Below are 26,663 nucleotides of genomic sequence, written 5' to 3'. Positions count from 1 at the left end.
CCTTAATTTCTTTCTTTTGCCTAATTGCTCTGCCTAGAGTTTCAAGGACTATGTTGAATAGAAATGATAAAAGAGGGCATTCCTGTATTATTCCAGTTTTTAGAAGGAATGTTTTCAGTTTTTCTCCGTTTAGAATGATGTTGGCCTTGGGTTTAACATATATAGCTTTTTTAGTTTTGAGAACTGTTCCTATTATCCCTAGTTTTTCTAGTGTTTTGAACACGAATGAATGCTAAACTTTGTCAAATGCTTTTTCTGCATCTATTGAGATAATCATGTAATTCTTGTCTTTAAGTCTGTTGATGTGGTGGATTATATTTATTGATTTCCATATATTGAACTAATCTTGCATCCCTGGAATGAAACCTGCTTGGTCATAGTGCACTATCTTTTTAATGTGTTTTTATATGTAATTCGGAGGTTAATTATTTTTGTTATAAGTTGATTTCCACCTGTATGACATTTTTATTATTAGAACTGTAGATTTTATTGATGACTGTTTGGCAGAAGACATCTCTAAAAACCTTTGTTAACAGTGTTGTTTGCTAATGAGTTTTCTCTGTCATAGCAAACCTTCTGAGATATTTCTTTTTTACATATTTTTAGTTGTTGATGGACCATTATTTTATTCATTTATTTTTATGTGGTGCTGAGAATTCAACCCAGTGTCTCACACATGCTAGGCAAGTGCTTTACCATTGAGCCACAACCCCAGCCCCTGAGATATTTCTTTTCTTTTCTTTTCTTTTTTGAGAGAGAGAGAATTTTTTTTTGATATTTATTTTTTAGTTTTCGGCGGACACAACATCTTTGTTTGTATGTGGTGCTGAGGATCGAACCTGGGCCACACGCATGCCAGGCGAGCGCGCTGCTGCTTGAGCCACATCCCTAGCCCCCTTGAGATATTTCTTAAAGATAATGTAGGATTTATTGTTCTCTAGGCACTTGCCATTGAACCAATTAGTTAATTACTTATCATTTGTTCTATTACTCAACAGAAAAGGAGTATTTGCTTTGAACAGAGTATTGTGCTAGGCTTTGTGGGGGAATGCAAATAAGCATATATCCTGCTCTCAAGGAGATTATAATTTAGTTGGTGAGATAAAAGGTATGTATACAAGATAGAATTAAGTGAACTATTGTAGAATGAATCTGACATAACTTTCCTATGTTCATATGTGGATACACCACCAATGAAACTCCACATTATGTACAACCACAAGAATGGGATCTAATTAGAATAAGTTATACTCTGTGTATGTATAACATGTCAAAGTGCACTGTACTGTCATGTATCTCTAAAAATAACAAAAAACTGTAAAAAGATAGGATTAAGTACCATGAGAGTAGTGCATATTAATGATCTGCATGCAGTGTGCAGTTCTGAATATGAGTAGAAGTATAAAGTGCTGTCACTTTCCTCCAGAAAATTAAAGGTGGGCAAGGTGGTATGCACTTGTAGTCCCAGCTACTTAGAAGGAAGCTGAAGCAGGAGAATCGCTTATGTCCAGGAGTTTGAAGCAAGATAATATGACCCCTTCTCAAAAACAAATATGTGTTTGGGTATATATATAATTTGGAAGTTAGGCTATGAACACATTTTTAAATGGAAAAAGGAAAATATTAAGTGACAAATGAATGTCATAGATTAGGTGAGAAACTTGCTGTTTAATGTGGTCACATGACCTTCATAATAATTGCTGAAATTCACTTTTTCTCTCTCCTTATATCTACCTTCAAAATATTCATTTCTGTTTACCTTTGTGCCACAGATTATCCATTTATATTCTTTTATTATTATTTGTTTTTGGTACTGGGGTTTGAGCCCAGGACCTCATGCATGCTAAACATTGGCTTTATCACTAAGCTGCATTCTCAGCCCTGTATAATCTTTTAGTATTTTAGAAAAAAAAACATATATCTTCATATTTCTCCTAATTTGCCATTTCCTTGTCTATTGGCAGTACCTTTTTCTGCTGTCTGCATCATGTGCACACACAAGGGTCATCTGCTTTGGTTCTGCTTCTTACCCTATATATAATAAGACTATCTGTAGAACCTAGCAAGGTCACATTGAGGTAAAAGCCATGAGCTTACACATAAAGATTATGATGTAGGCTATTTTATAGATGCAAGCCAAGTGGAAGCTCAGCTTTTTCTATTATACCAAGTACTATGGTCCATTATCTATCATCTTTCATACTAATTAAAAAAGTAGTAACTTAATGGGGTTAGGGTTATAGCTCAGTTGGCAGAGTGCTTGCTCTTTTTCAATCCCTAGCACCACAAAAAAGTAGTGACTTAAGAAATTAATTTTGCACTGTCAACTTTTAGCATGGTACCTAACAATCATAGATATTATATAGATGTATATGCTACAGATGATCTCTCCTATTTCTATTGTCTCTCTGATCTTTTTGCTGCCCTACCAGAAGAGTGATAAGTAGTGTGTGTAAGATGTGAAAAACTGAGAAACACTGGTATAGGCAAGGGCTACAAGAGTGTAGAAAAGGGGGAAGATTATTGGTGACTGGGTTGGTAGGGAAGACACAAATAATTTAGGGCATGATTTGAACTTTGAAGAAACAGATTTAGAAAAGTGGGGACGAAAATACAGGCTATTCCAAGTAGAGCAAAGGCTTGTGCATGAGCATAGAGTCACATAGGCAGAATTGTGCATCTCATTTTTAAGGAATGCTGTGTGACCAGTTCATCTGGAATGAAATATTTGCAAGGGTATAGTAAAAACTAAGTTTGGACCCAGATTGAGAAAACTCAGATATACCTTTTTGAAAAAATACTTTTGATATTTTCATAAAATTATAGTGGAAGGTGGCTGGAGAGAGGTAAGTGTAGTCATGTGAAAAAAAAAAAAAAAAGAAATGTAAAACCAAAAAATAAAAAAAGAGTAGTCACGCTTGGCAGTCACGCTTGGAATGAATTAAAACATGAACAGAAGGTATGGAGGCATAGTGTAAGCATGGACTAATGAAAGTGTGGACTACAAAATTAACAACAGTGGGCTGGAGTTGTAGCTCAGTAGTAGTATGCTTGCCTAGCATGTGTGAGGTACTGGGTTCGATTCTCAGCACTGCACATAGATAAATAAAGTAAAGGCCCATCAACAACTAAAAAGATATTTTTAAAAAGTAAAAAGTAATAAGCATTGGGTAAGATAGGGCAGATACAGGAGACATTAAAATGGAAGCAAGCATTTATGCTCAGTGAGGACTTGAACCACTTAAGTTTTAGACAAAGGAAAGGATGCATGATAAGAAAGCCTATTCATTCCACATTTACTTGTTGCCAGGAGGTGTGTTTGGGGATATGTAGTCAAAATTAGAATAAGCAGAAAGGACGGAGATCAAACAAGAAATGAAAGATTAGTACAGTGAGTCATGTATGAGAAGGAAACTTAGATGGTTAGTAGTAGCCAATGCTTCAGAGAAATAAAGGAAGTGAGGTTGCATTGGAGGTGTTTAGACATGGCCTTCAGGAAGGTGACAGTGATTACAGAAAAAAGTTTTCAGTAGCAAGGTAAAATTAGAAGACAGAGTGTAGAGATTTAAGGACTGAATGGAGTGAGGCAATGGAAGTTGGGTTAGCATTCTGAGAGGTCAAAACTATTTTCATAATTCTAAAATGTTATTTTTCTTTTTTTGCTTTATTAGTTTTTGTGTTAACGGCACAAAAGCAACAATGTTAAAATGACTGATGCTTAGATGTAAATCAAGACAATAGCTTGTACTTCTCTAGTAGATATTTTATCAGTCAGTTTTACTTTAAAATATCCTTAATGAGGCAGTAAAGATGATTACTTTTATTAAATTTTTAACTTGGAGGACATATTGTTTTATTTATTTATTTATTTGTTTGTTTTTTCATACTGGGGATTGAATCCAGGGGCACTTAATCACTGAGCCACAACTCCAGACTTTTTTTTATTTTTGTTTTTTTTGTGACAGAGTCTCACTAAGACAGGGCCTCACTAAGTTTCTGAGGCTGCCCTTGAACTTGCAGTTCTCCTGCCTCAACCTCCTGAGTTGCTGGGATTAAAAGTGTGTGCTGTGATGCCCAGCAGATACATTTTAATATTCTGTGATGAAAAAGGAAGTACACATAGAGCACTTCTGTGATGGCTGTATTGAGGAAATGTCCTTCCTTAGGTGATTGTTTAACTTGTGAGCTGAATTAGAAACTTACTTGAAAGCATAACTGATGCAGTCTTTGTTCATGTATACTTAGGTATTTAGCAGATATTTTCATAAAAATGAATGGAGTATATGACTTCAGGGAAATCAGTGGAGAGCATTTTTGCCAGTGATAACTTTTTTTTTCATGGACCAGCGATGTTTGCAGTTATAAAGTTTTAGCTTTTAGTTAAAAATTAGAATGTTGGGAAACTTATACTTCTACCAAGAGCATGTTAGCTTCCAAATACTTAGACTTTGAATGTTCCAGAGGCCTCTGGCTAGAGGTCAGTCTCACCCAGGAGGGAGGCTATAGCTGCAGGAAACATTACCATGACTAATGGACCAACTGGGCCCAAGAGTTGTTTATGGCCTCAGGTTCCTCACTTCCTGTAAGGAGTTCAGCCTGTGGCATCTTTGCCCTAGGCTGTTATCTGTGGGGTCATGGAGTTCAGAAGCTCAGGGGCCTTAGCCCACAGGTGAAGAGGAGCTATAGGGAACAGGTATAGGAGCCCTGAGGTCTTTCCTACCTCAGACAAGATGGATAGGAAGGAGAACCTGGTGTACAAGATAGGGATGTGATTGACTAGAGGAGTTTGTTCTTCCCAGCCAAGAAAATGTCCCACCTCTGTCTAGTTTGGGCAGCTGGGCTGCCAAGGTCAGGATGGCCTCACCTGGACATCTTTAAGCTTCCCTCTCCCTTTTGTTTTACTCTTGGCCTCTCACATCCTGGAGGATCCAGCCCAGAAGGTCACCTCGTACTCTGCTGAATATATCTGAGACTACTAGTTTTTATTCCTTGTGAAGATGATATACTATTTTTATTAAGCATGACTTGTGTGCGAGCTGCTGGCTTCCTCTGCACGTGCATGTGGAGAACAGGTGCTGGAGATTGGCGGGCTAATGTTCCCTCCCCTGTCCTGGTCTGGGGGAAGTCACAGCTGGAGTTCTGGCTCCTTAGGAGATCCTGGATGTGAAGGACACCTGTCACTCCCCCACCAACTATTTGTTTAAACTCCTTGAAATAGTCTGTGTAAAAGTAATAGACTATGTTGACTTGTTGAAAAAAAAAAAAAACCAAAAAACAAAAACAAAAAATCCTCCAGTACTTAGACTTTTTCTCATGGAATTGGTGGTGATATTAACAAATGTGGTTTTTAAAACTTTATTTTGAAAGAATTATAGACTCACAGGAAGCTGCAAAAATAGTAAAGAGAAATCTGGTGTAATCTTCACCCGGTTTTTCCCCAATGGAAACATTTTGTGTGTATATTTAATGCAATATAAAACTAGGAAATAGACGTGGGTACAATACACAAACCTTATTCAAGTTTCCCCAGTTTTACATTCATTAAATTTTGTGTGTTTGTAGTTCTGTACAATTTTATGACATGTATATATTCATATTAACCACACACCCCCAATCAAGATACAGAACAATTTCATCACCACAAATATCCCCATCCCTAACCCCAGGGAACCAATAACCTATTCTCCATCTCTATAGTTTTGTCATTTTGAGAATGTTAAGAAAATGGAATTATACAATATGTATACCTTTGGATATTGGCTCTTTTCGCTCAGCATAATTTCTTTGAGATCCATCCAAGTTTTGTTTCTGTATATCAATAGTATGTCCTGTTTTATTGCCAAGTAGAATCCTACAGTATGGATATACCACAGTTTGACCATTCACCATTGAAGGAATTTGGGGTTTTCCAATTTTTAACTATTGCAAATAAAGTTGACAGAGACATTTGTGTGCAGGTTTTTGTGTGGTTGTAAGTTTTTGTTTCAGAGCTGGGGATATAGCTCAGTGGCAGAGCGTTTGCCTAGCATGTGCAAGGCCCTGGGTTAGCAAGTTAGCAAGATGCTGTCTAAAAAAAGAGAGAAAGAGAGAGAAGGAAGTAGAGAAGGAAGTGGGGGAGGGAGGGTGGGAGGGAGGAAGGAAAGACAGAAGGGAAATTTTGACTTAAGGAAGTTGTGACTGAGCAAAGAAATGGAAAAACTGCGAATCCAAAATCCACATTCTTTCATTACATCAGTATAGTTAGGGCATCATACCTGATCTAATGGCTCACAGTCTCTAAGTGGTGAAACCAGGGCTTGTGGTTTTCAGATGTTCATCAAAGGTTGCTACAGTATTGCATCATGCTTCTTCTTTTTCTTCGTTGTTGTCATGCTGGGGCCTTGCCACACTAAGTAAGTGTTCTATTACTGAGCTACACCTGCAGCCCCGCCTCTTCTTTAGGGATTCTTTTGTTTGAGTTCTCTATGCTTTGGGCTTGAAATACTGAATTTTGGCTTCAAGAAGATGAACAATTTTTCCAAAATAACTTGTATTCTTAGAGCTTTGATTTCTCTAGAATAAAATCTGAGTAACCATAAACATTTTGTGGGTTTTTTTGAGCACTGAAGTCTCAGATTGCTTAATATAAGAACAGAAAAAAAATCCTCTGATATGGCATTTGTCACTCAGCATTTCTTTTTAATAATAAGATTTTGTGTGCCTTGAATCATGACTCCATTAGCAAGTATTTGTTGGATATTTATTGTGTGGATGGGGATATTATTTTGTAATATCTATAGATAGAAGTTTGGCTTTAGAGGCTCTTTTGTTAGCAATTTGTTTTCCTTTTTAATAAGATCTAGAATTAAACCTTTAGAGGAAGGTATCTACTTAGCAACATGTCAAGGTTAATTTTCATCAGATTGATTGAGGAGAAAACTAAAAAGGAATTGGCATTTCCTTTTTTTTTTTCCTTGTGCTGGGCATGCACATGCTAAGTGGGCTCTTTATCTCTGAGCTGCACTCACAGCTCCAACATTTTAGAATCTTTATCTTTTCTTCTCTACTAAATCCATTTCTTTTTGGTTGTACTAGGGATCAATTTCAGGACCTCCAGCATGCTAGGCAATCACTCAACCACAGAGTTACACCCCAGCCCATCAATCCCTTTCTTATTCAAAGCATGAGAATATTTGACACCATATAAAGAAAAGGAAAGAAAATAGCAAATGGAGGGATTTTCCCTCCTTGGAAAGTACTTTATAAAATTATTTTCTTGTATGTGTCCATGTTTTTAAAAAATATTTTGTCAGCTAAATTCACAAATGGCTGAAACAGCCCTCTTCTACAAGTGCTTAAACAATTCATGATTGATCTTTTTGTTCATTTGAAGGTTTTCAGTCATAGATTGGTAGAGCTGAAAGGAGCCGTAGAGATAATCTAGTATGGTCTCCTTATTTTTTAAGTGAGGAAACAGAAGCTAGGAAAGTTAACAGCTAATAAATGGCAGAGTCTGATGCTTGGGAGGCTGAGGCAGAGGATCACAAATTTGAGGCCAGCCTTAGTAAGTCAGAGAGGCCCTAAGCAATTTAGTGAGACTCTGTCTCAAAAAAAAAAAAAAAAAAAAGAGAGATCTAGTGATGTAGCTAAGTGTTAAAGTATCCCTGGGTTCAATCCTCACTACCAAAATAATTGAATAAATTGAATGAATGACAACAGAGAGAAAGGAAGAAAGAAAGCAGAATGACTTTTTGGCTTCAAGGTGGCATTACCATAAACTCACTTTGATAGTAGATATTCCCAGCAGTTCAGACTTTAAGGTTATTGTGAGCTTGTTTTAGGACAAAAGACTGCTGTTTAATTCCTCTAATGTGGAGATAAATAAAAGAGCTATTTAATAGCATCATTTTGTTAGACATGGCATTATATCATAATATGATAACATAAGGTAGTACACAAGTTTTTGCATTTACAGAAAAAGTGACTGCCATTCATTCATTATCTACATTGTTACTAAAGGTTCTTATCACTTATTCCTCTATATTTTGAGCTGGCTTTTATATTTAGTTAGACCAACTAGCATTGTGGAAAAGATTAGAAAACACAGTAAGACTTTATAATAGTAGTAAAAATATGATAAAACTGACTTAGAGACAAACTCCTTGTCATTTCATTTTAACCAATTACTGACATTCTCTTTCTCAGGCAGTTGCTCAAGGGGATTTTCAAAGAGCATCTACATGTGCATTGCGTTGTAAAGATATGTTGATGAGGCTTCCCAAAATGGTGAGTGAAATTTCTGCATTTATTTTCCAAGAGTTTGAAAATGTGCTCTTTCAATTTCCAGGAAGAATCATTACTACTGCATGAAACCTTTTGGAGATTCTATTTTGAGATCAGTTCCACTGACTTAGCTGATATTTGAAATATTTTGCTTCCTTTGTCTTTATCAGAAAGGGCATTTGAAAAAGTGATATGGGTTATTTCTTAAGATTTCTTTGCTTTTCCTTTTATTGCCAAATCATCTTGAAACTATTTCTTCCATATTTCATGCTACACAATGAAAGAAAGAAAAAATGAGTCTATTTTACTACTGACAGGGTTGAAAGCAGTTAATTAGGTCACTGCCATATTATTTTTTCTATACTGAGATTTGGAGGTATGAGAGATTTGATAGGATAAAATTTGTTTCCTGGATTGGTTCTCATCAAAATTTCTAAATTTATAGCATTTTTGCTTTGCTTCTTTATCTCCCTTTTCCATTCTTTCTTTGTTTTTTGTTTTTTTGTTTTGTTCAGTGTTTATGTTTACTTCAGTTTTTACTCTTACAGTGGGCATTCACAGAGATATAGTTGGATATCAAGGAGAATATTTCCAGGGTTCCATAAGTTGTACCTACTTGTGAGATTGTTTTTTCCCCAAAATTCTGCTTTATAATGTAGAACATAATTCAGTAAATACTTATATGTTGCCTATTATGTTCTAGGCATTTTTCCAGGCTTTAAAATATTTGAAAACAATTTCATATTTACAGAAAACTCAGAAGAGTAGTACAAAGAACTCCTGTATATCCTTTGCCAGAGACTCTAGATTCAAGTTTTCTAGTAATGACCTATATAAAAATGGATTCAGTGTAGGAGTAAATGTCTCTAGTCTTCTTTAATCTAGAATATTGCTTCATTCTTGCCTTGACATTCATGACCTTGAGAGTTTATAGAATTTGACTTAATTTGAGTGTATTCAGTTTCCTTATTATTGGAATAGGTTATGAATTTGATGCCAGCTAATCACATGAGAAATTATATGTTCTCTTCATACCTTCCTATTTGGTGGCATAAAGAATTGGTTTATCCTATTATGGGTTGTGCTCATTTTGATCTCTTGATTAAAATGGTGTCTTCCAGGTTTTTGCACTGTGAACTTCCAGGTGTTTGTACCATAACCTTGAGCATTTTCCCTTGGTTATTAGTAAGGATTTTATGGGGTGACATTGATATTTTGGAAATCTAATATCTCATTTCACTTTCACCACCTATATTCTTTCTCCCATTTTTCCAACTTTATTGAGGTATAATTGAAAAAATTGTATATATTTATAATGCATAATGCTAGTTTTTGCAGCACTAGGGTTTGAATTCAGGGCCTCATATATGTTATGCAAACATTTTTTCGGGGGCTAGGCTAACTCTTTACCAGTGAGCTACATCCCCATTCCAATGTGATATTTTGATACATGTATACAGTGGGAAAAGATTACCACAGTCAAGTTAATGTGCATACTCATCACGTCACTTAATTATCATTTTTCATGGAGAAACATTTCAGATCCACTTTCTTTGCAATTTTGAAGTATAAGTTATTATTAACTATAGTTATGTGCTATACAATAGATCTCTAGAGTTTATTTATACTAAATATCTGAAACTTTGTACCCTTTGACCAACATCTTTCCCTCACCCCCATACCCCTAACCCCTGGCAACCACCATTCTGCAGTCAGGTTCTTCAAGTTCAGCTTTGTCAGATTCCACATATAAGTAAGATCAGTTTTTAGTTATGTGTATTTTTTTTTTGTTGCTGGGAATTGAACCCAGGGCCTTGTACATGTGAGGCAAGCACTCTACCAACTGAGCTATATCCCCAGGCCCATAAGTAAGGTCATTTTTAATTGGGCTGTTTATCTTTTGATTATTGAGTTGTAAGAGTTTGTTTTTTGTTTTTGTTTTTGTTGTTTTGGTGCTGGGGAATGAACCCAGGGGTACTTAAACACTGAGCCACATCCCCAGGCCGCAGTTTTTAAAAAATATTATTTTGAGACAGGGTTGCACTAAATTACTTAGTCCTCTCTAAATTGCTGAGACTGACTTTGAACTTGTGATCCTCCTGCCTCAGCTTCCCAAGCTGCTGTGATTACAGTTATGTACCACCATGCTGGCAAGAATTCTTTATATATTCTGGTTATTAAATCCTTATATGATTTGCAAATATTTTCTCCCATTTTGTGAATTGTCTTCTCACTCTTAATAAGGTCCTTTGATCCACAAGTATCTAATTTTGATTAGGTTCAGTTTATCTTGTCATGTTTAAGAAACCATTGCCAAATCCAAAGCTATGAAGATTTTTCTGTTTTCCTCTCAGGATTTTATAACTTTAGCTTTTAAATTCAGGCCTTAGATGCATTTTGAGTTAATTTTTTGTATGGTATAAGGTAAGGGTACAACCTCATTCTTTAGCATGTGGATATCCAACTTGTCCCATTTATTAAAAAGACTGTTCCAGGGGCTGGGGTTGTGGCTCAGTGGTAGAGCATTCATCTAGCATGGGTGAAGCCCAGGGTTTGATCCTCAGCATCACATAAAGATAAATAAATAAAGGTATTGTGTCCATCTACAACCAAAACATATTTTTTAAAAAAGACTGTTCTGCCAGGTCTGGTGACACACACCTAAAATCTCAATTACTTGGAAGGCTGAGGCAGGAGGATCACAAATTCAAGGCCAGTCTGGCAACTTATCCAGACCCTGGATAAAAAACGATTTGGGGATGGCCTGGTGTTGGTGATGCATGCCTGTAATCGCAGAGACTGCTGAGGCTGAGACAAGATTGCCAGTTCAAGCCCATCCTAAGCAACTTAGTGAGACTCTGTCTCAAAATTTAAAAATAAATAAATAATGGCTCAGTGGTGAAGCCCCCTTGTATTCTATCATGGGTACCCAACAAAAAAATAAATAAAATTTTTGGGAGTATGCTCAGGGGTAGTATGCTTTCCTAACATGTACTAGGCCCTGGTCCAACCCACCCATACCACATGAAACAACAAAAACAAAACTTGTTTATTTTGCACTGAATGGTTTTCATACCCTTGTCAAAAATTATTTGACCATATATATGAGGATTTATTTTCGTGTTCTTGTCACAGAAGAGTGAGGAGCGGTAGCTCCAAATCTCAGTTCTTGTGGTTGCAATGAAAGAAGATTTAACATCAGACATGAAAAGCCAAGCAAGAAAATTTTATTGTGAGTGAAAGTGTAGTAAGGTTCAAGCAGAAAGCACTCTCAATGGAGAAGAGAATAGGCTGTCTCCAAGTGTAGAACAACAAAGGAAACAGTGCTGTTTTCAAATTTATTGCTGTTTTATGGGTACCTTGAAAGCTGGGTTCCACCTTGTACACTCTTTGCCAATTAGATGTTCAACTCTTCCTTCATGTTGGGTGGGAGAGTTTTTGACAGTCATGATGGCTATGCTATTCAGGGGGACATTATCTAGAAGTTAATCCTATGTTGTTTTTTTTTAACAATTAAAAAAATAAAAATTTTATTTTTAGATAGGGTCTTGTTATGTTGCCCAGGCTAACCTTAAACTTTTCAATCTTCCTGCTTTAGCCTCCTGAGTAGTTGGGATTATAGGTATGTGTCACCATGTCTGGCTACTATCATTTTATTTTTTTTTACTTTTTTCAGTGCTATTGATCCAACCCAGGACCTTGCACATACATACTAGGCAAATGCTCTATAACTGAGTTACATCCATCAGCCCTAATCTTTTAAAAATAATTTATTTTTATTTTATTTTATTGGTTGTTCAAAACATTACAAAGATTGCAGAATCACATTGGTTACACATCCACATTTTTACATAATGCCATATTAGTAACTGTTGTATTCTGCTACCTTTCCTATCCTCTACTATCCCCCCTCCCCTCCCCTCCCATCTTCTCTCTCTACCCCATCTACTGTAATTCATTTCTCTCCTTGTTTTTTTTTCCCCATTCCCCTCACAACCTCTTATATGTAATTTTATGTAACATTGAGGGTCTCCTTCCATTTCCATGCAATTTCCCTTTTCTCTCCCTTTCCCTCCCATCTCATGTCTCTATTTAATGTTAATCTTTTCCTCCTTCTCTTCCTCCCTGCTATGTTCTTAGTTGCTCTCATTATATCAAAGAAGACATTTGGTATTTGTTTTTTAGGGATTGGCTAGCTTCACTTAGCATGATCTGCTCTAGTGCCATCCATTTCCCTGCAAATTCCATGATTTTGTCATTTTTTAGTGCTGCGTAATACTCCATGGTGTATAAATGCCACATTTTTTTATCCATTCATCTATTGAAGGGCATCTGGGTTGGTTCCACAGTCTAGCTCTTGTGAATTGTGCTGCTATGAACATCGATGTGGCAGTATCCCTGTAGTACGCTCTTTTAAGGTCTTCAGGGAATAGTCGGAGAAGGGCAATAGCTGGGTCAAATGGTGGTTCCATTCCCAGCTTTCCCAGGAATCTCCATACTGCTTTCCAAATTGGCTGCACCAATTCGCAGTCCCACCAACAATGTACAAGTGTACCCTTTTCTCCACATCCTCGCCAGCACTTGTTGTTGTTTGACTTCATAATGACTGCCAATCTTACTGGAATGAGATGGTATTTTAGGGTGGTTTTGATTTGCATTTCTCTGACTGCTAGAGATGGTGAGCATTTTTTCATGTGCTTGTTGATTGATTGTATGTCCTCCTCTGAGAAGTGTCTGTTCAGGTCTTTGGCCCATTTGTTGATTGGGTTATTTGTTTTCTTATTGTTTAATTTTTTGAGTTCTTTGTATACTCTGGATAATAGGGCTCTATCTGAAGTGTGAGGAGTAAAGATTTGTTCCCATGATGTAGGCTCCCTATTTACCTCTCTTATTGTTTTTCTTGCTGAGAAAAACTTTTTAGTTTAAGTAAGTCCCATTTGTTGATTCTTGTTATTAACTCTTGTGCTATGGGTGTCCTATTAAGGAATTTGGAGCCCGACCCCACAATATGTAGATCGGAGCCAACTTTTTCTTCTATCAGATGCATAGTCTCTGATTTGATATCAAGGTCCTTGATCCATTTTGAGTTAACTTTTGTACATGGCGAGAGAAGGGGATTCAGATTCATTTTGTTGCATATGGATTTCCAGTTTTCCCAGCACCATTTGTTGAAGATACTATGTTAATGTGGGTATTGGGTTTGGGTCAGTGGCCAGACAAACTTTACCTTGGTGTGTCTGCACTACTAAAGAAATTTCTCTTCTGAAATACATTTAGAAACTTATGGCCATAAATCTTAACAGTGACCTCAATAGACCCTGTCAGGAGTTAACCCTATTGATCTTTCTTTCTTGATCCATTTCTTAATTGGCTCACTTTGTTTCTCTTTGTTTATTCTCAGGTTTTGTGAACCTATTTTTCTATATGTAACTTGATTATTTATTTGCCTTAAAAGCAATTTAAAGAAAACCCATGACCCTTCCATGTTATTGGTTTGCATTCCACTGCTCATTACTAAATACTAACACTCTTATTTCTACTATTTTGGTTTATATGTCCCTCCTCCTATCAATCCCGCACTGTTTTGTTTTGTTGCTTTGTAGCACTGCACTTTTGAAAGAGAAACATGAGACTTCCACTATTGTCCTTTTCAAAGTTAATTTTGGCTATTGTGAGTCCCTTGAAATTACATATGTATTTTAGGATGATTTCTTCCAATTCTGTAAAAGCTATTGGAATATTTATAGAGTTTGCATTAAATCCGTACATATCTTTATTTAGGTCTTTAATTTCTTTTAGCAATGTTGCCAAAAGCTTTGTCCTTGTTCCTGATGCCAATCCAATAACGAGGACATGGTTTTGAGAAAAAGGAAAAATAAGGTTTATTCCTTTTCTAGCAAAGGAGAAACACTGGGGATTCCTGTCCCAAAGGCTGTGATTTTGCCTATCAACAGGAAAAGGGGGCTTTCATAGAGGTTATTCAAAAAATGAGATTAGGGAGGAGAGATCAGGAAGGAGAAGATCAGGGAGGAGAAGGTTAGGGAAAAGATCAGAGAAAAGGTTAGGGAAAAGATCAGGGAGTAGAGAATGAGGAAGGACAAGGTTAAGAAAAAGATGATCAGGGAGAAGAAAGTTGGGAAAAAGAAAACAAACAAACAAACAAACAAACAAAAAAACCCTGTAAGTTTCAAAGCCACAAGTGATATACTCAAAACATCAAGTGAACCTCTGTTATAGCAATGTTTTCCAATTTTCAGTGTGCAAATCTGTACTTCCATGATTAAATTTATTCCTAAATATGTTATTCTTCTTTATGATTATAAGATCCTTGCTTAGCATCTGGATGGCCATCTTAAGAGACAACCCATTTTAAGGAAAAAGTTTCGCTTTCTGCCCAAGGGCCTTTCTTGAGAAAGGCTCACCACTCCCTCAAACCAACCCAACCCAACCCTTAACCACCCACATTAGGACCCGCCCAGCTCTGATTCCTGAGCCTCTCCCCAAAAAGTCCCAGAACCCAAGCCTGTTTTGCCTCTCTCTCCTATGGAGAGATGGTCTTTATTTGTCAGCTCTGTCAAATAAACTCTCTTGTTTATCTCTGCCTGGTCTCTGTCTTTCATTTCTTCCTCACTCATTTCTTGTTCCTTCAATGATGATGTAAATGGAATTGTTTTCTTAATTTTTCTTTTGGATTGTCCAATACTATTGTATAGAATTACAACTGATTTTTGTATGTTAGTTAGTTTTTCTTTTTTTAATGTAGTGCTAGGGAATTGAGCACAGGGCCTTATGCATGCTAGACAAACACTCTACCAACTGAGCTATACCACCAGCCCCTGTGTGTTAATTTTGAGTCCTGTAACTTTACTGAATTCACTTAGAATATTCTAACTTTTATTTTTTGCATGAGTTCTTTTGAGTATTCTACATATAAGGTCATATCACCTCCTAAAGGAGATAATTTTACTTCCTCCTTTCTACTTTGGTTGACATTTTTTTTTTTTTTGAGAAAAGGGAAAAAAAAGCTTTATTGCTTTGCCAGCAAAGGAGAAACACAGGAGACGATTCCAAAGGCTATGGTTCTGCCCATCAGCAAGGTTGTGTTCTCTGTGGGAGTTGTAATTCACTTGTTAATTTGAGTGTTAGTCATTTCTGATGCCATCCCCAAAGTCTGGATTACTTCATTTCTATGGTGGGTGTGTACTCAAAGACAAATAAATCTGCCTAAAATGGGGAAGAAAGGTAATGCTGTTTCTCCTGAGATTAGGGAGAGGGTGAAATTAGGGAGGAGCAGGGAGAGAGGAAGAGAAAGAAACATGTCCATTTAAAAAATAAGTTGCAGTGGCAGAGCAGCAAGGGCTATATTCAAAGCATAAAGTGAACCATTGTTACATTTTCCTGCTGTCAATTTCTATATTCCATTTCTATGGAAAAAATGGGTTACAACATCTCCAAGCTGCTTCCTGCTGAAAGAGGGCAAAGTTGGGGGAAGTAACCCAAAGTTTTTGTTCTCTATCAGGTGAGGCAAAGACAGTTAAGGGTATTTAGCATCAGAGCAGTCCAGAGGTCCACAGTGGCAGTGACTGGACAAGGTAGACATAGGGCAGAGATCATGCAAAGGCAACAATAAACTAGACAGCAAAGCATTACTTTCTTGTAAACAAGGAGCACAAAAGCAATTAGTAATTCAGCCAGTCTCTGGAAACCATGAAGACAGTAACTCATAATCATATCAGTGAAAAACAGACCAAGTTTATCAATGTAGGAGTTTAGGAAGATTTGAAAGTCTATGAGATCAGGTTCAATTAACTCAGGACAAACTTGGGACTCTAGAGCCCTTTGTGATCATTATTATTAGGCATACCCACACAAGAACCCTTCCTTTATAGCCTCCAGCTTTACTTACTTTTTGTATAGCTGACACAAGTACACATTTAAAAATATTTTTTTTCCTCCTTTTAAATGTCCATGTAGGACTGTGCTTTGGCTAACTTCTTCCTGCCAGTATTTAATACCAAGTTGGTCAAAATGGACCTTGTTCCTACAACTCTTGAGTCAGCTGAGATTCCTCAGAGATCACTCTTGGGGACCTGTGTGAAGCCCCTTGGCTCCTTTAGTTTTCCTCTACTAGTGTGCCACCCACCGGGATGGGTAAGAGTCTTGCTGACCATATGTGGCTTCTCTTGGAAGCATCAGGGACATTTCCATCCCTAATGACCCTTTGGTTGACTTTCATTTAAGTTTCTTAGCTCATGGCTTCAAGTAGAACTTCCAGAACCATGTTGAAGTAGTAAGTCATTGATTATAGATGAAAAATTTTCACTTGTTCACCATTGAGTATAAATGCTAGCTATGAGTTTTATGGTCTTTATTATATTGAGGAAATTTTTGTGTATTCTTAGTTTGACTTTTTTTTGGTATTGGGAATTGAAACTTGGGGTACTTCACCACTGAGCCACATCCAAATCCTTTACATTTATTTTTTAAATTTTGAGACAGGGTCTTGCTAAATGGCTGAAGCTGGCTTTGAACTCGGGATCATCCTGCCTCAGCCTCTGAAGTTGCTGTGATTGAAGGCATGTGCCACCATGCCCAGCTTTTCACTTGACTTTTTAATCATGCATGATTGTTGGATTTTGTCAAATGCTTCTTCTGAATGAATTGAGATTTTCATGTATATTGTGATTTGGATATAAGGTAGTCCCCTCAAAAAAGCTCATGTTAGGGAATTGAACAGTGTTCGGAGGTGAAGTGATTAGATTGTGAAAACTGTTTCTTTTTTTTTTTAAACTGTTTCTTAATCAGTAGATTAATTCATTTAATGGGTTAATAATTTGAAAGGACTGTGTGGTAACTGTTGGCAGGTGGGGCATGGCTAGAGGAAGTAGATCATTGGGAGCATGTCTTTGGTGTTTTTCTTCTGTTTGTTGCACCTTCATATCTCTCCTCTCTCTCTCTCTCTCTCTCTCTCTCTCTCTCTCTCTCTCTCTCCCTCTCTCTCTCTCCCCCCCCTCCCTCCCTCCCTCCCTCCCTCCTCCCCCCTCCTTCTTGGCTGCCATGATCTGAGAAGCTTTCCTCCACCATGGCCTTCTTCTATGAACTTCTGTCTCACTTTTGGAGTAATGGCATTGGCCAAACATGGATAGAGTCTCTGAAACTGTGGACCCAAAATAAACTTTCTCAGTTGTTCTTTTTTTTTTTCTTTTGGTACTAGGGATTGAATACAGAGGTGCTCAACCACTGAGCCACATCCCAAGCCCTCTATATATTTTATTTAGAGACAGGGTCTTGCTAATTTACTTAGGGCCTCCCTGTATTGCAGAGGGCAGCTTTGAATTTGCAATCCTCCAGCCTCAGCCTCCCTGACCTCTGGGATTACAGGTATGCACCACTGCACCTGGCTTCTTAGTTGTTCTTGTCAAGTGTTTTGATCACAGAGAAGATAATCTGACTAGACTAGGATAATGTACTATTTGGAGGATACTACGAATTGTACCCCTAGATGGTTTACCACTGAGGTATATCCCAAGTCCTTTTAATTTTTAGACAGGGTCTTGCTGAATTGAGTCTTGCTAAATTGCTGACAGCCTTCCTGAACTTGGAATCTTCCTGCTCAGCATCCTGAAGTCACTGGATTATAGGGATATACCAACACACCTAACTATCATTTTTAATATATCATATATAAAATGTTTTATATATATGTATATGGGGTGTAACCCAGGGGTGCTTAATGACAGTCACATCCTTAGCCCTTTTTATTTTTATTCTTTTTGGGGACAGGGCCTCTAATTTGCTGAGGCTCGCTTTAAGCTTGCAATCCTCCTGCCTCAGCCTCCCAAATCACTGGGATTACAAGCATGTACCACTAATATATCATAATTTCATTAATTTTATGAACATTTTGAAAGGAGGATACATGCATCATGGACTTTTACTGCTTAATCAGTTAGGGTGTATTTTTCTCTCTCTCTCTCTCTTTTTATTTTTTTCTTTAATTTTTATTGTTGGTTGTTCAAAACATTACATAGTTCTTGACATATCATATTTCACACTTTGATTCAAGTGGGTTATGAACTCCCATTTTTATCCCGTATACAGATTGCAGCATCACATCGGTTACACATCTACTGTTTTACATATTGCTATACTAGTGTCTGTTGTATTCTGCTGCCTTTCCTATACTCTACTATCCCCCCATCCCCTCCCCTCCCATCTTCTCTCTCTACCCCATCTACTGTAATTCATTTCTCCCCCTTGTTTTTTGTCCTCTTTCCCCTAACTTCCTCTTGTATGTAATTTTGTATAACCATGAGGGTCTCCTTCCATTTCCATGCAGTTTCCCTTCTCTTTCCTTTTCCCTCCCACCTCTCAACCCTGTTTAATGTTAATCTTCTTCTCATGCTCTTCCTCCTAATTCTGTTCTTAGTTACTCTCCTTATATCAAAGAAAACATTTGGCATTTGTTTTTTAGGGATTGGCTAGCTTCACTTAGCATAATCTGCTCTAATGCCATCCATTTCCCTGCAAATTCTGATTTTGTCATTTTTTAATGCAGAGTAATACTCTATTGTGTATAAATGTCACATTTTTTTTTATCCATTTGTCTATTGAAGGGCATCTAGGTTGGTTCCACAGTCTTGATATTGTGAATTGTGCTGCTATGAACATCGATGTAGCAGTGTCCCTGTAGCATGCTCTTTTTAGGTCTTTAGGGAATAGACCGAGAAGGGGAATAGCTGGGTCAAAAGGTGGTTCCATTCCCAGCTTTCCAAGAAATCTCCATACTGCTTTCCAAATTGGCTGCACCAATTTGTAGTCCCAGCAGCAATGTACAAGTGTACCCTTTTCCCCACATCCTCGCCAGCACTTGTTGTTGTTTGACTTCATAATGGCTGCCAATCTTACTGGAGTGAGATGGTATCTTAGGGTGGTTTTGATTTTCATTTCTCTGACTGCTAGAGATGGTGAGCATTTTTTCATGTGCTTGTTGATTGATTGTATGTCCTCCTCTGAGAAGTGTCTGTTCAGGTCTTTGGCCCATTTGTTGATTGGGTTATTTGTTATCTTATTGTTTAATTTTTTGAGTTCTTTGTATACTCTGGATATTAGGGCTCTATCTGAAGTGTGAGGAGTAAAGATTTCTTCCCAGGATGTAGGCTCCCTATTTACCTCTCTTATTGTTTCTCTTGCTGAGAAAAAACTTTTTAGTTTGAGTAAGTCCCACTTGTTGATTCTAGTTATTAACTCTTGTGCTATGGGTGTCCTATTGAGGAATTTGGAGCCCGACCCCACAGTATGTAGATCGTAGCCAACTTTTTCTTCTATCAGACACCATGTCTCTGATTTGATATCAAGGTCCTTGATCCATTTTGAGTTAACTTTTGTGCATGGCGAGAGAAAGGGATTCAGTTTCATTTTGTTGCATATGGATTTCCAGTTTTCCCAGCACCATTTGTTGAAGATGCTATCCTTCCTCCATTTCATGCTTTTAGCCCCTTTATCAAATATAAGATAGTTGTAGTTTTGTGGATTGGTTTCTGTGTCCTCTATTCTGTACCATTGGTCCACCCGCCTGTTTTGGTACCAGTACCATGCTGTTTTTGTTACTATTGCTCTGTAGTATAGTTTGAAATCTGGTATCGCTATACCTCCTGATTCATACTTCCTGCTTAGAGTGGTTTTTGCTATTCTGGGTCTTTTATTTTTCCAGATGAATTTCATGATTGCTTTATCTATTTCTACAAGAAATGCCATTGGGATTTTGATTGGCATTGCATTAAACCTATAGAGAACTTTTGGTAATATCGCCATTTTGATGATGTTAGTTCTGCCTATCCATGAACAGGGTATATTTTTCCATCTTCTAAGATCTTCTTCTACTTCTCTCTTTAGGGTTCTGTAGTTTTCATTGTATAAATCTTTCACCTCTTTTGTTAGGTTGATTCCCAAGTATTTTATTTTTTTTGAGGATATTGTCAATGGAGTGGTTGTCCTCATTTCCATTTCAGAGGATTTGTCGCTGATATACAGGAATGCCTTTGATTTATGTGTGTTGATTTTATATCCTGCCACTTTGCTGAATTCATTTATTAGTTCTAGTAGTTTCTTTGTAGACCCTTTTGGGTCTTCTAGGTATAGAATCATGTGGTCCGCAAATAGTGATAATTTAAGTTCTTCTTTTCCTATTTTTATGCCTTTAATTTCTTTCGTCTGTCTAATTGCTCTGGCCAGTGTTTCGAGAACTATGTTGAACAGAAGTGGTGAGAGAGGGCATCCCTGTCTTGTTCCAGATTTTAGAGGGAATGCCTTCAATTTTTCTCCATTCAGAATGATGCTAGCCTGAGGCTTGGCATAGATTGCTTTTACAATATTGAGGTATGTTCCTGTTATCCCTAGTTTTTCTAGAGTTTTGAACATAAAGGGATGCTGTACTTTGTCGAATGCTTTTTCTGCATCTATCGAGATGATCATATGGTTCTTATTTTTAAGTGTATTGATGTGGTGAATAACATTTATTGATTTCCGTATATTGAACCAGCCTTGCATCCCAGGGATGAATCCTTTTATATTTTTTATTTTGTTTTATTTTTGGTACAGGGGATTGAACCCAGGGGTGCTTAACCACTGAGCCATATCCCCGGTCCTTTTTTTTAAAAAAAATATTAGTTGTTGATGGACCTTTATTTGTTTATATGTGGTGCTGAGAATTGAACCAGTGCCTCACACATGCTAGGCAAGTGCTCTACTGCTGAGCCAGAACCCTATCCCCTATCCCCAGCCTTTTTTTAAATATTTTATTTAGAGACAAGGTCTCACTGAGTTACTTAGGGCCTCACTAAGTTGCTGAGGCTGGCTTTGAACCTGCAGTCCTCCTGCCTCAGCTTCTAGAGCTGAGCTTCTAGAGCCGCTGGGATTACAGATGTGTGCTACCATGCCCAGCTCCCTGTTTATTTTTTTATATTTAATTTTTTTAGTTGTAGGTGGACAATATCTTTATTTCATTTTTATGTGGTGCTGAGGATTGGACTCAGTGCCTCATGTGTGCTAGGCAAGCATTCCACCGCTGAGCCATAACCTCAGTCCTTTTTTTATTGTTTACGTTGAGACAGGGTCTTGCTAAGTTACTGAGAGTTTTACTAAATTGCTGGGGCTGGGCTTGAACTTGCAATCCTCCTTCCTTAGCTTCCTGAGTAGCTGTGGTTACAGGTATCTGCCACCATGCCTGGCCAGGTTGTATTTCTTAAGAATAGGATATTCTCCTTTATAAATGAAATATAGTCATCAAGTTCAGGAAATTTAACATTAATGAGTACATTGATCTACAATGCATATTCTAATTTTATCAAATGTACAAATAATTTACTTCACAGCAGCTGTTTAGTGAGGCTCTAAGCGACTCAGTGAGACCCTGTCTCTAAATAAAATACAAAAAAAGGGCTGGGGATGTAGCTCAGTGGGTGTAGCCCTTGGTTTCAATCCCCAGACCAAAAAAAAAAAACTGTTTTATCAAGGTATAGTAAATCATATACACTTGTATAATTTAGTGAATTTTGACATGCAAATTCTCATGAAGCTGTCATTACAATGAAATTTATGAACTTTTCCGTAGCTTTCTCCCATTTTTTCTTTCTCTTTCTTCTCACTTCTCTGTTCTTCATATCCAGACAATCACTAATTTGTTTCCTTTCATTATAGAATGATTTGCCTTTTCTAGAAATTTTATATAAATGGAATCATATGGTAAATGCTTTCTTGGTCTGGATTCTTGCACTTAGGACAATTCTGAGATTCATACATGTATTTTAATGTATTAATAGTTTTTTGTTGTTCTTTTTAGTTATATATGACAGTAGAATGTATTTTGACATATTATACATGCATGGAGTATAATTTCCTATTTTTGTGGTTATACACAATATGGAGTTACACTGGTCGTGTATTCATATATGAACATGGGAAAGTTATGTCTGATTCATTGTACTGTCTTTCCCATTTCTATCCCCTCCATTCCCTCCATTGCTCCCTGTCCAATCCAGTGAACCTCCACTCCCCCTCCCTTTGTGAATTAGCATCTGCATATTAGTGAGAACTTTAGGCCTTTGGTTTTGGGGGATTGACTTATTTCACTTAGCATTACAGACTCTAGTTCCATTCTTTTACCAGCAAATGACATAATTTTATTCTTCTTTATGGCTAAATATGAATCAGTAGTTTATCTATGAATTTTTTATGGATAGATCACTGTTTATCCATTCACCTGTTGATGGACATCCAGGTTTGTTTGTTTCCAGTTCTTAGCTATTTTTTATCTGTTATAAATAAAGCTGCTTTGAACATCATGTACAAAGATTTATACATGATGTTCAAAGCAGCTTTATTTATTATATATAATATATATATATATATATATATATATATATATATATATATATATGGGAGGATGAGTACTGGGGATCGAACTTAGGGGAACTCTACCACTGAGCCACATCCCCAGCCCTATTTTGTATTTTATTTAGAGACAGGGTCTCACTGGGTTAGCTTAGCACCTCGCTTTTGTTGAGGCTGGCTTTGAACGTGTGATCCTCCTGCCTCAGCCTCCTGAGCCGCTGGGATTACAGGTGTGCATCACCACACCTAGCTCTGTTGCTAGCTCTTTCAGAGTATAAAATTACTAGAGAACAGAGACCTCTTTTAAAAAGTCAAAACTTTGGGCCAATTTTTTGATCAGTGTGTGTGTGTGTGTGTGTGTGTTATTTGAATTCAATCAGGGGTGCTCTACTACTGAGCCATATCCCCAGCACTTTTTTTTTTCCTCCAAAAGGATAAATATTTTATTTTTTTCTTTGATGAAGCAATAAAATTTATTACTTTTATTTAATCTTGACTCCTTTATTTTATTTTTTATTTGTTCTAATTAGTTATGCATGACAGCAGAATGCATTTTGACATGTTGTGCACAAATGGAGTAAAACTTCTCATTCCTCTGGTTGTACATGATGTAGAGTGATCCCTAGCACTTATTTTTTGTTTTGAGCTGGGGTCTTACTCAATTTCTGAGGCTGGACTTGAACTTGTAATCCTCCTGCCTCACAGCCTCAGTCTCCTGAGTCACTGGGATTAAAGGCATGCACCATTACATCTTGTTCAGCTTTTTCATTTTCTCATTGTTAAATTTTAAGAGATCTTTGTATATTTTCTCCCAGTCTGTTGCTTCTGTTTTCATATTCTTTTTCTTCTTCTTTCTTCTTTCTTCTTTCTTCCTTCTTCCTTCTTCCTTCTTCCTTCTTCCTTCTTCCTTCTTCCTTCTTCCTTCTTCCTTCTTCCTTCTTCCTTCTTCCTTCTTTCTTCTTCTTCTTCTTCTTCTTCTTCTTCTTCTTCTTCTTCTTCTTCTTCTTCTTCTTCTTCTTTCTTCTTCTTCTTTCTTCTTCTTCTTCTTCTTTCTTCTTCTTCTTCGCAATTCTAGGGATTGAACCCAGGGGCACTTTACCACTGAGTTACTTCCCTATCCCTTTTTTAGTTTTTCTTTTAATATTTATTTTTTAGTTGTAGTTAGACACAATAACTTTATTTTATTTTCTTATTTTCATGTGGTACTGAGGATCAAACCCAGGGTCCCACACATGCTAGGTGAATGCTCTGCTGCTGAGCCACAATCCCCACCCTTTTTAGTTTTATTTTGAGAGGAGAGCTTGCTAAATTTCTGAGGCTGATCTGTGCTGCAGTCTGGCTGGGCACAATTCACAAGCCACTTATCAAGCAGAAACGAACTTTATTTTTAGAACACACCCACACCCACACCACATGAGCTCTTCAGGAATTCCCTCAGAGCCCAACTGCCACCACTGGCTTCCCACAAGCCTCTCAATCCCCCCCCCCACTCCTCCTGCTCTTAAGGCCGATTGGCTGGGTCACGTGGGCGGAGCCAAAAAAGTCCCCCAATGAGCAGCTCCGTGGTCTGAAAGGGCAGGGAAACAGCCCAATGAGCATCACCGCAGAGGAGCCAATCAGCTGGCAGCTAGAAGTTTGCTGGTGCCGCTGTGAGCCAATCATCAGCTGGCAGCTGGAAGTTTGCTGGGGCCCCTTGGGCTGTGGCTCTCAACAGGTCTGGAGCTTGAGGTCCTCCTAACTCAACCTACCCAATTTCTGGGAGTACAGGCATGCACTAATGCCCTCAGATCTGCTTTATAATAAATCTTGAGTCAGATTGTATCAGTCCTCAAACTGTGTCCTTGTCCTTTAATAATCTATGGGCTGTTCTGCATCTTTTTCCTCTCTTTATAAACTTCAGAGATTTTGGTTGGGATGGCATTGAATCTGCAGATGAAGTTGGGAAGAATTGACTTCTCAACATTATTTTTTAAAAATAATATTTATTTTTTAGGTGTAGATGGACACAACACAATGCCTTTATTTTTATGTGGTGCTGAGGATCAAACCTGGGTCCTGCCCATGCTAGGGGAGTGCTCTATCTCTGAGCCACAATCTCAGCCCCTTCTCAACATTATTTATTCATCCTGTCTATGAGCATGGAGTATTTCTCCATTTATTTAATTCTTTGATTGTATTCATCAGAGTTTTGTATTTTTCTTTATGTACATCTTATATATATTTTGTTAGATTTATTCCCAAGCACTTAGTTTTCTGGATGATAACATAAGTGGTTTTGTGCTTTTTGTATTGTTTTGTCATACTTGGGATCAAATCCCAAACCTTGTGCATGCTGATGAAGTGCTCTACGACTGAGCTACAGCCCCAGCCTAGTGTTGTAGGGTTTTTTTTTTCAGTATTATGTTTATAAATTCAAATTCCACTTGTTCATTACTGGCATATTAAAAAGTGTTTGACTTTTGTATATTAACCTTTTATACTATAGCCTTACTATAATTGCTTATTATTTCTATTTTTTCCCAGACATTTTCCATTTTCTACATGGACTGTAATGTCTTCTGCAAATAGCTTTACTTCTTCCCAATCTGTATACTTTGTATTCTTTTTTTGTGGAAGAAAAAATAAAAAAATATTATCAACTTTAGAACAATAGTTTTCATATTCAGCCATATACAATTAAGGCAGAAAGGAAAATAAAACATCATGGAGAAAAATTTCTCAAATAATTTATTTTTTTTAATATTTGTTTTTTAGTTTTCGGTGGACACAACATCTTTGTTTATATGTGGTGCTGAGGATCGAACCTGGGCCGCACGCATGCCAGACTAGCGTGCTACCACTTGAGCCACATCCCCAGCCCCCCTCAAGTAATTTCTAAGAAGTGTATATGGAGACGGGCACTCCCACATAACAGGGGGCCATTTTTTCCCTAAAATGTTCTTGCCACAGCTCTCCTTTCTTTGCATTTTTATTGGATCTTTTTAGTTATATGGACAGTAGAATTTATTTTGGTGTAATTGTACAAGCATGGAATATACCTTATTCTAGTTAGGACCTCATTTCTATGGATGTACATGATGGTTGAATTTGCTATGGTGTATTCATGTAAGTACATAGGAAAATTATTTTGGGTTCATTCCACTCCCCTTTTTTTGTCTTAACTTCATTATGTAGGATTTTCCATATGGTATTGAAAAGCAATGGTGATAGGTTCCATCTTTGCCTTGTTCTTGACCTTAGTTTTCACACTGTTGTATATGATGTTAGATGTAGATGTTTTGTATATTTTTGTTTATCAAGTTGAGGAAGTTCACTTCTTTTACTATTTTGTTGAAAGTGTTATTTTATTTTTATTTTTAAAATATTTATTTAGTTGTAGATGGACACAATATTTTCATTTATTCATTTTTACGTGGTGCTGAGGATCAAATCCAGGGCCTCACATGTGCAAGGCAGGTGCTCTATCACTGAGCTATAGCCCCAGCTTGAAAGTGTTGTTTTAAGTGGTGTTGGATTTAGTCAAATATTTAGGTTATTGGGCTGGGGTTGTAGGTCAGTGTTGTAGAGTTCTTGCCTAGCATGTGTGAGGCACTGGGTTTGATCATCAGCACCATATAACCTAAATATTTTATGTATTTATTTTTATCAAACTTGTGGGCTTAGAGTTGTTCATAATTTTCGTCTATCATTATTTTTTTATGCCCATAAGATCTTTAGTGATGTCCCATATTTTTTTTGGAATACCAGGGGTTGAATTCAGGGGCACTTGACCACTGAGCCACAACCCCAGACCTATTTTGTATTTTATTAGAGACAGGGTCTCACTGAGTTGCTTAGTTCCTCGCTTTTGCTAAGGGTGGCTTTGAACTCTTGATCCTCCTGCCTTAACCTCCCAAACTGCTGGGATTACAGGCATGTACCACTGCGCCCAGCTCCCATCTCTCTTTTCTGGATATTAGTAATTTGGGTCTTCTCTTTTTTTCTTAGCCTTACTAGCATATTATCAATTT

General features: G+C 37.3%; 1 protein-coding gene across 1 annotated transcript in view; it reads left to right on the top strand.

The window, feature by feature from the left end:
• The window catches only part of Tex11 (testis expressed 11), a 289,052-nt gene that overhangs the window by 38,728 nt on the left and 223,661 nt on the right, over window positions 1-26,663 (top strand). The window contains exon 8 of the mRNA XM_021719909.3: window positions 8,185-8,265. Within this exon, the coding sequence (XP_021575584.3) occupies window positions 8,185-8,265 (81 nt within the window). The remainder of the gene's footprint in view (window positions 1-8,184; window positions 8,266-26,663) is intronic.

The sequence above is a fragment of the Ictidomys tridecemlineatus genome, chromosome X (assembly GCF_052094955.1).
Source record: "Ictidomys tridecemlineatus isolate mIctTri1 chromosome X, mIctTri1.hap1, whole genome shotgun sequence".
NCBI lineage: Eukaryota > Metazoa > Chordata > Mammalia > Rodentia > Sciuridae > Ictidomys > Ictidomys tridecemlineatus.
Note: the sequence above shows the minus strand (reverse complement) of the source record. Positions and strands in the feature narration are given on the sequence as shown.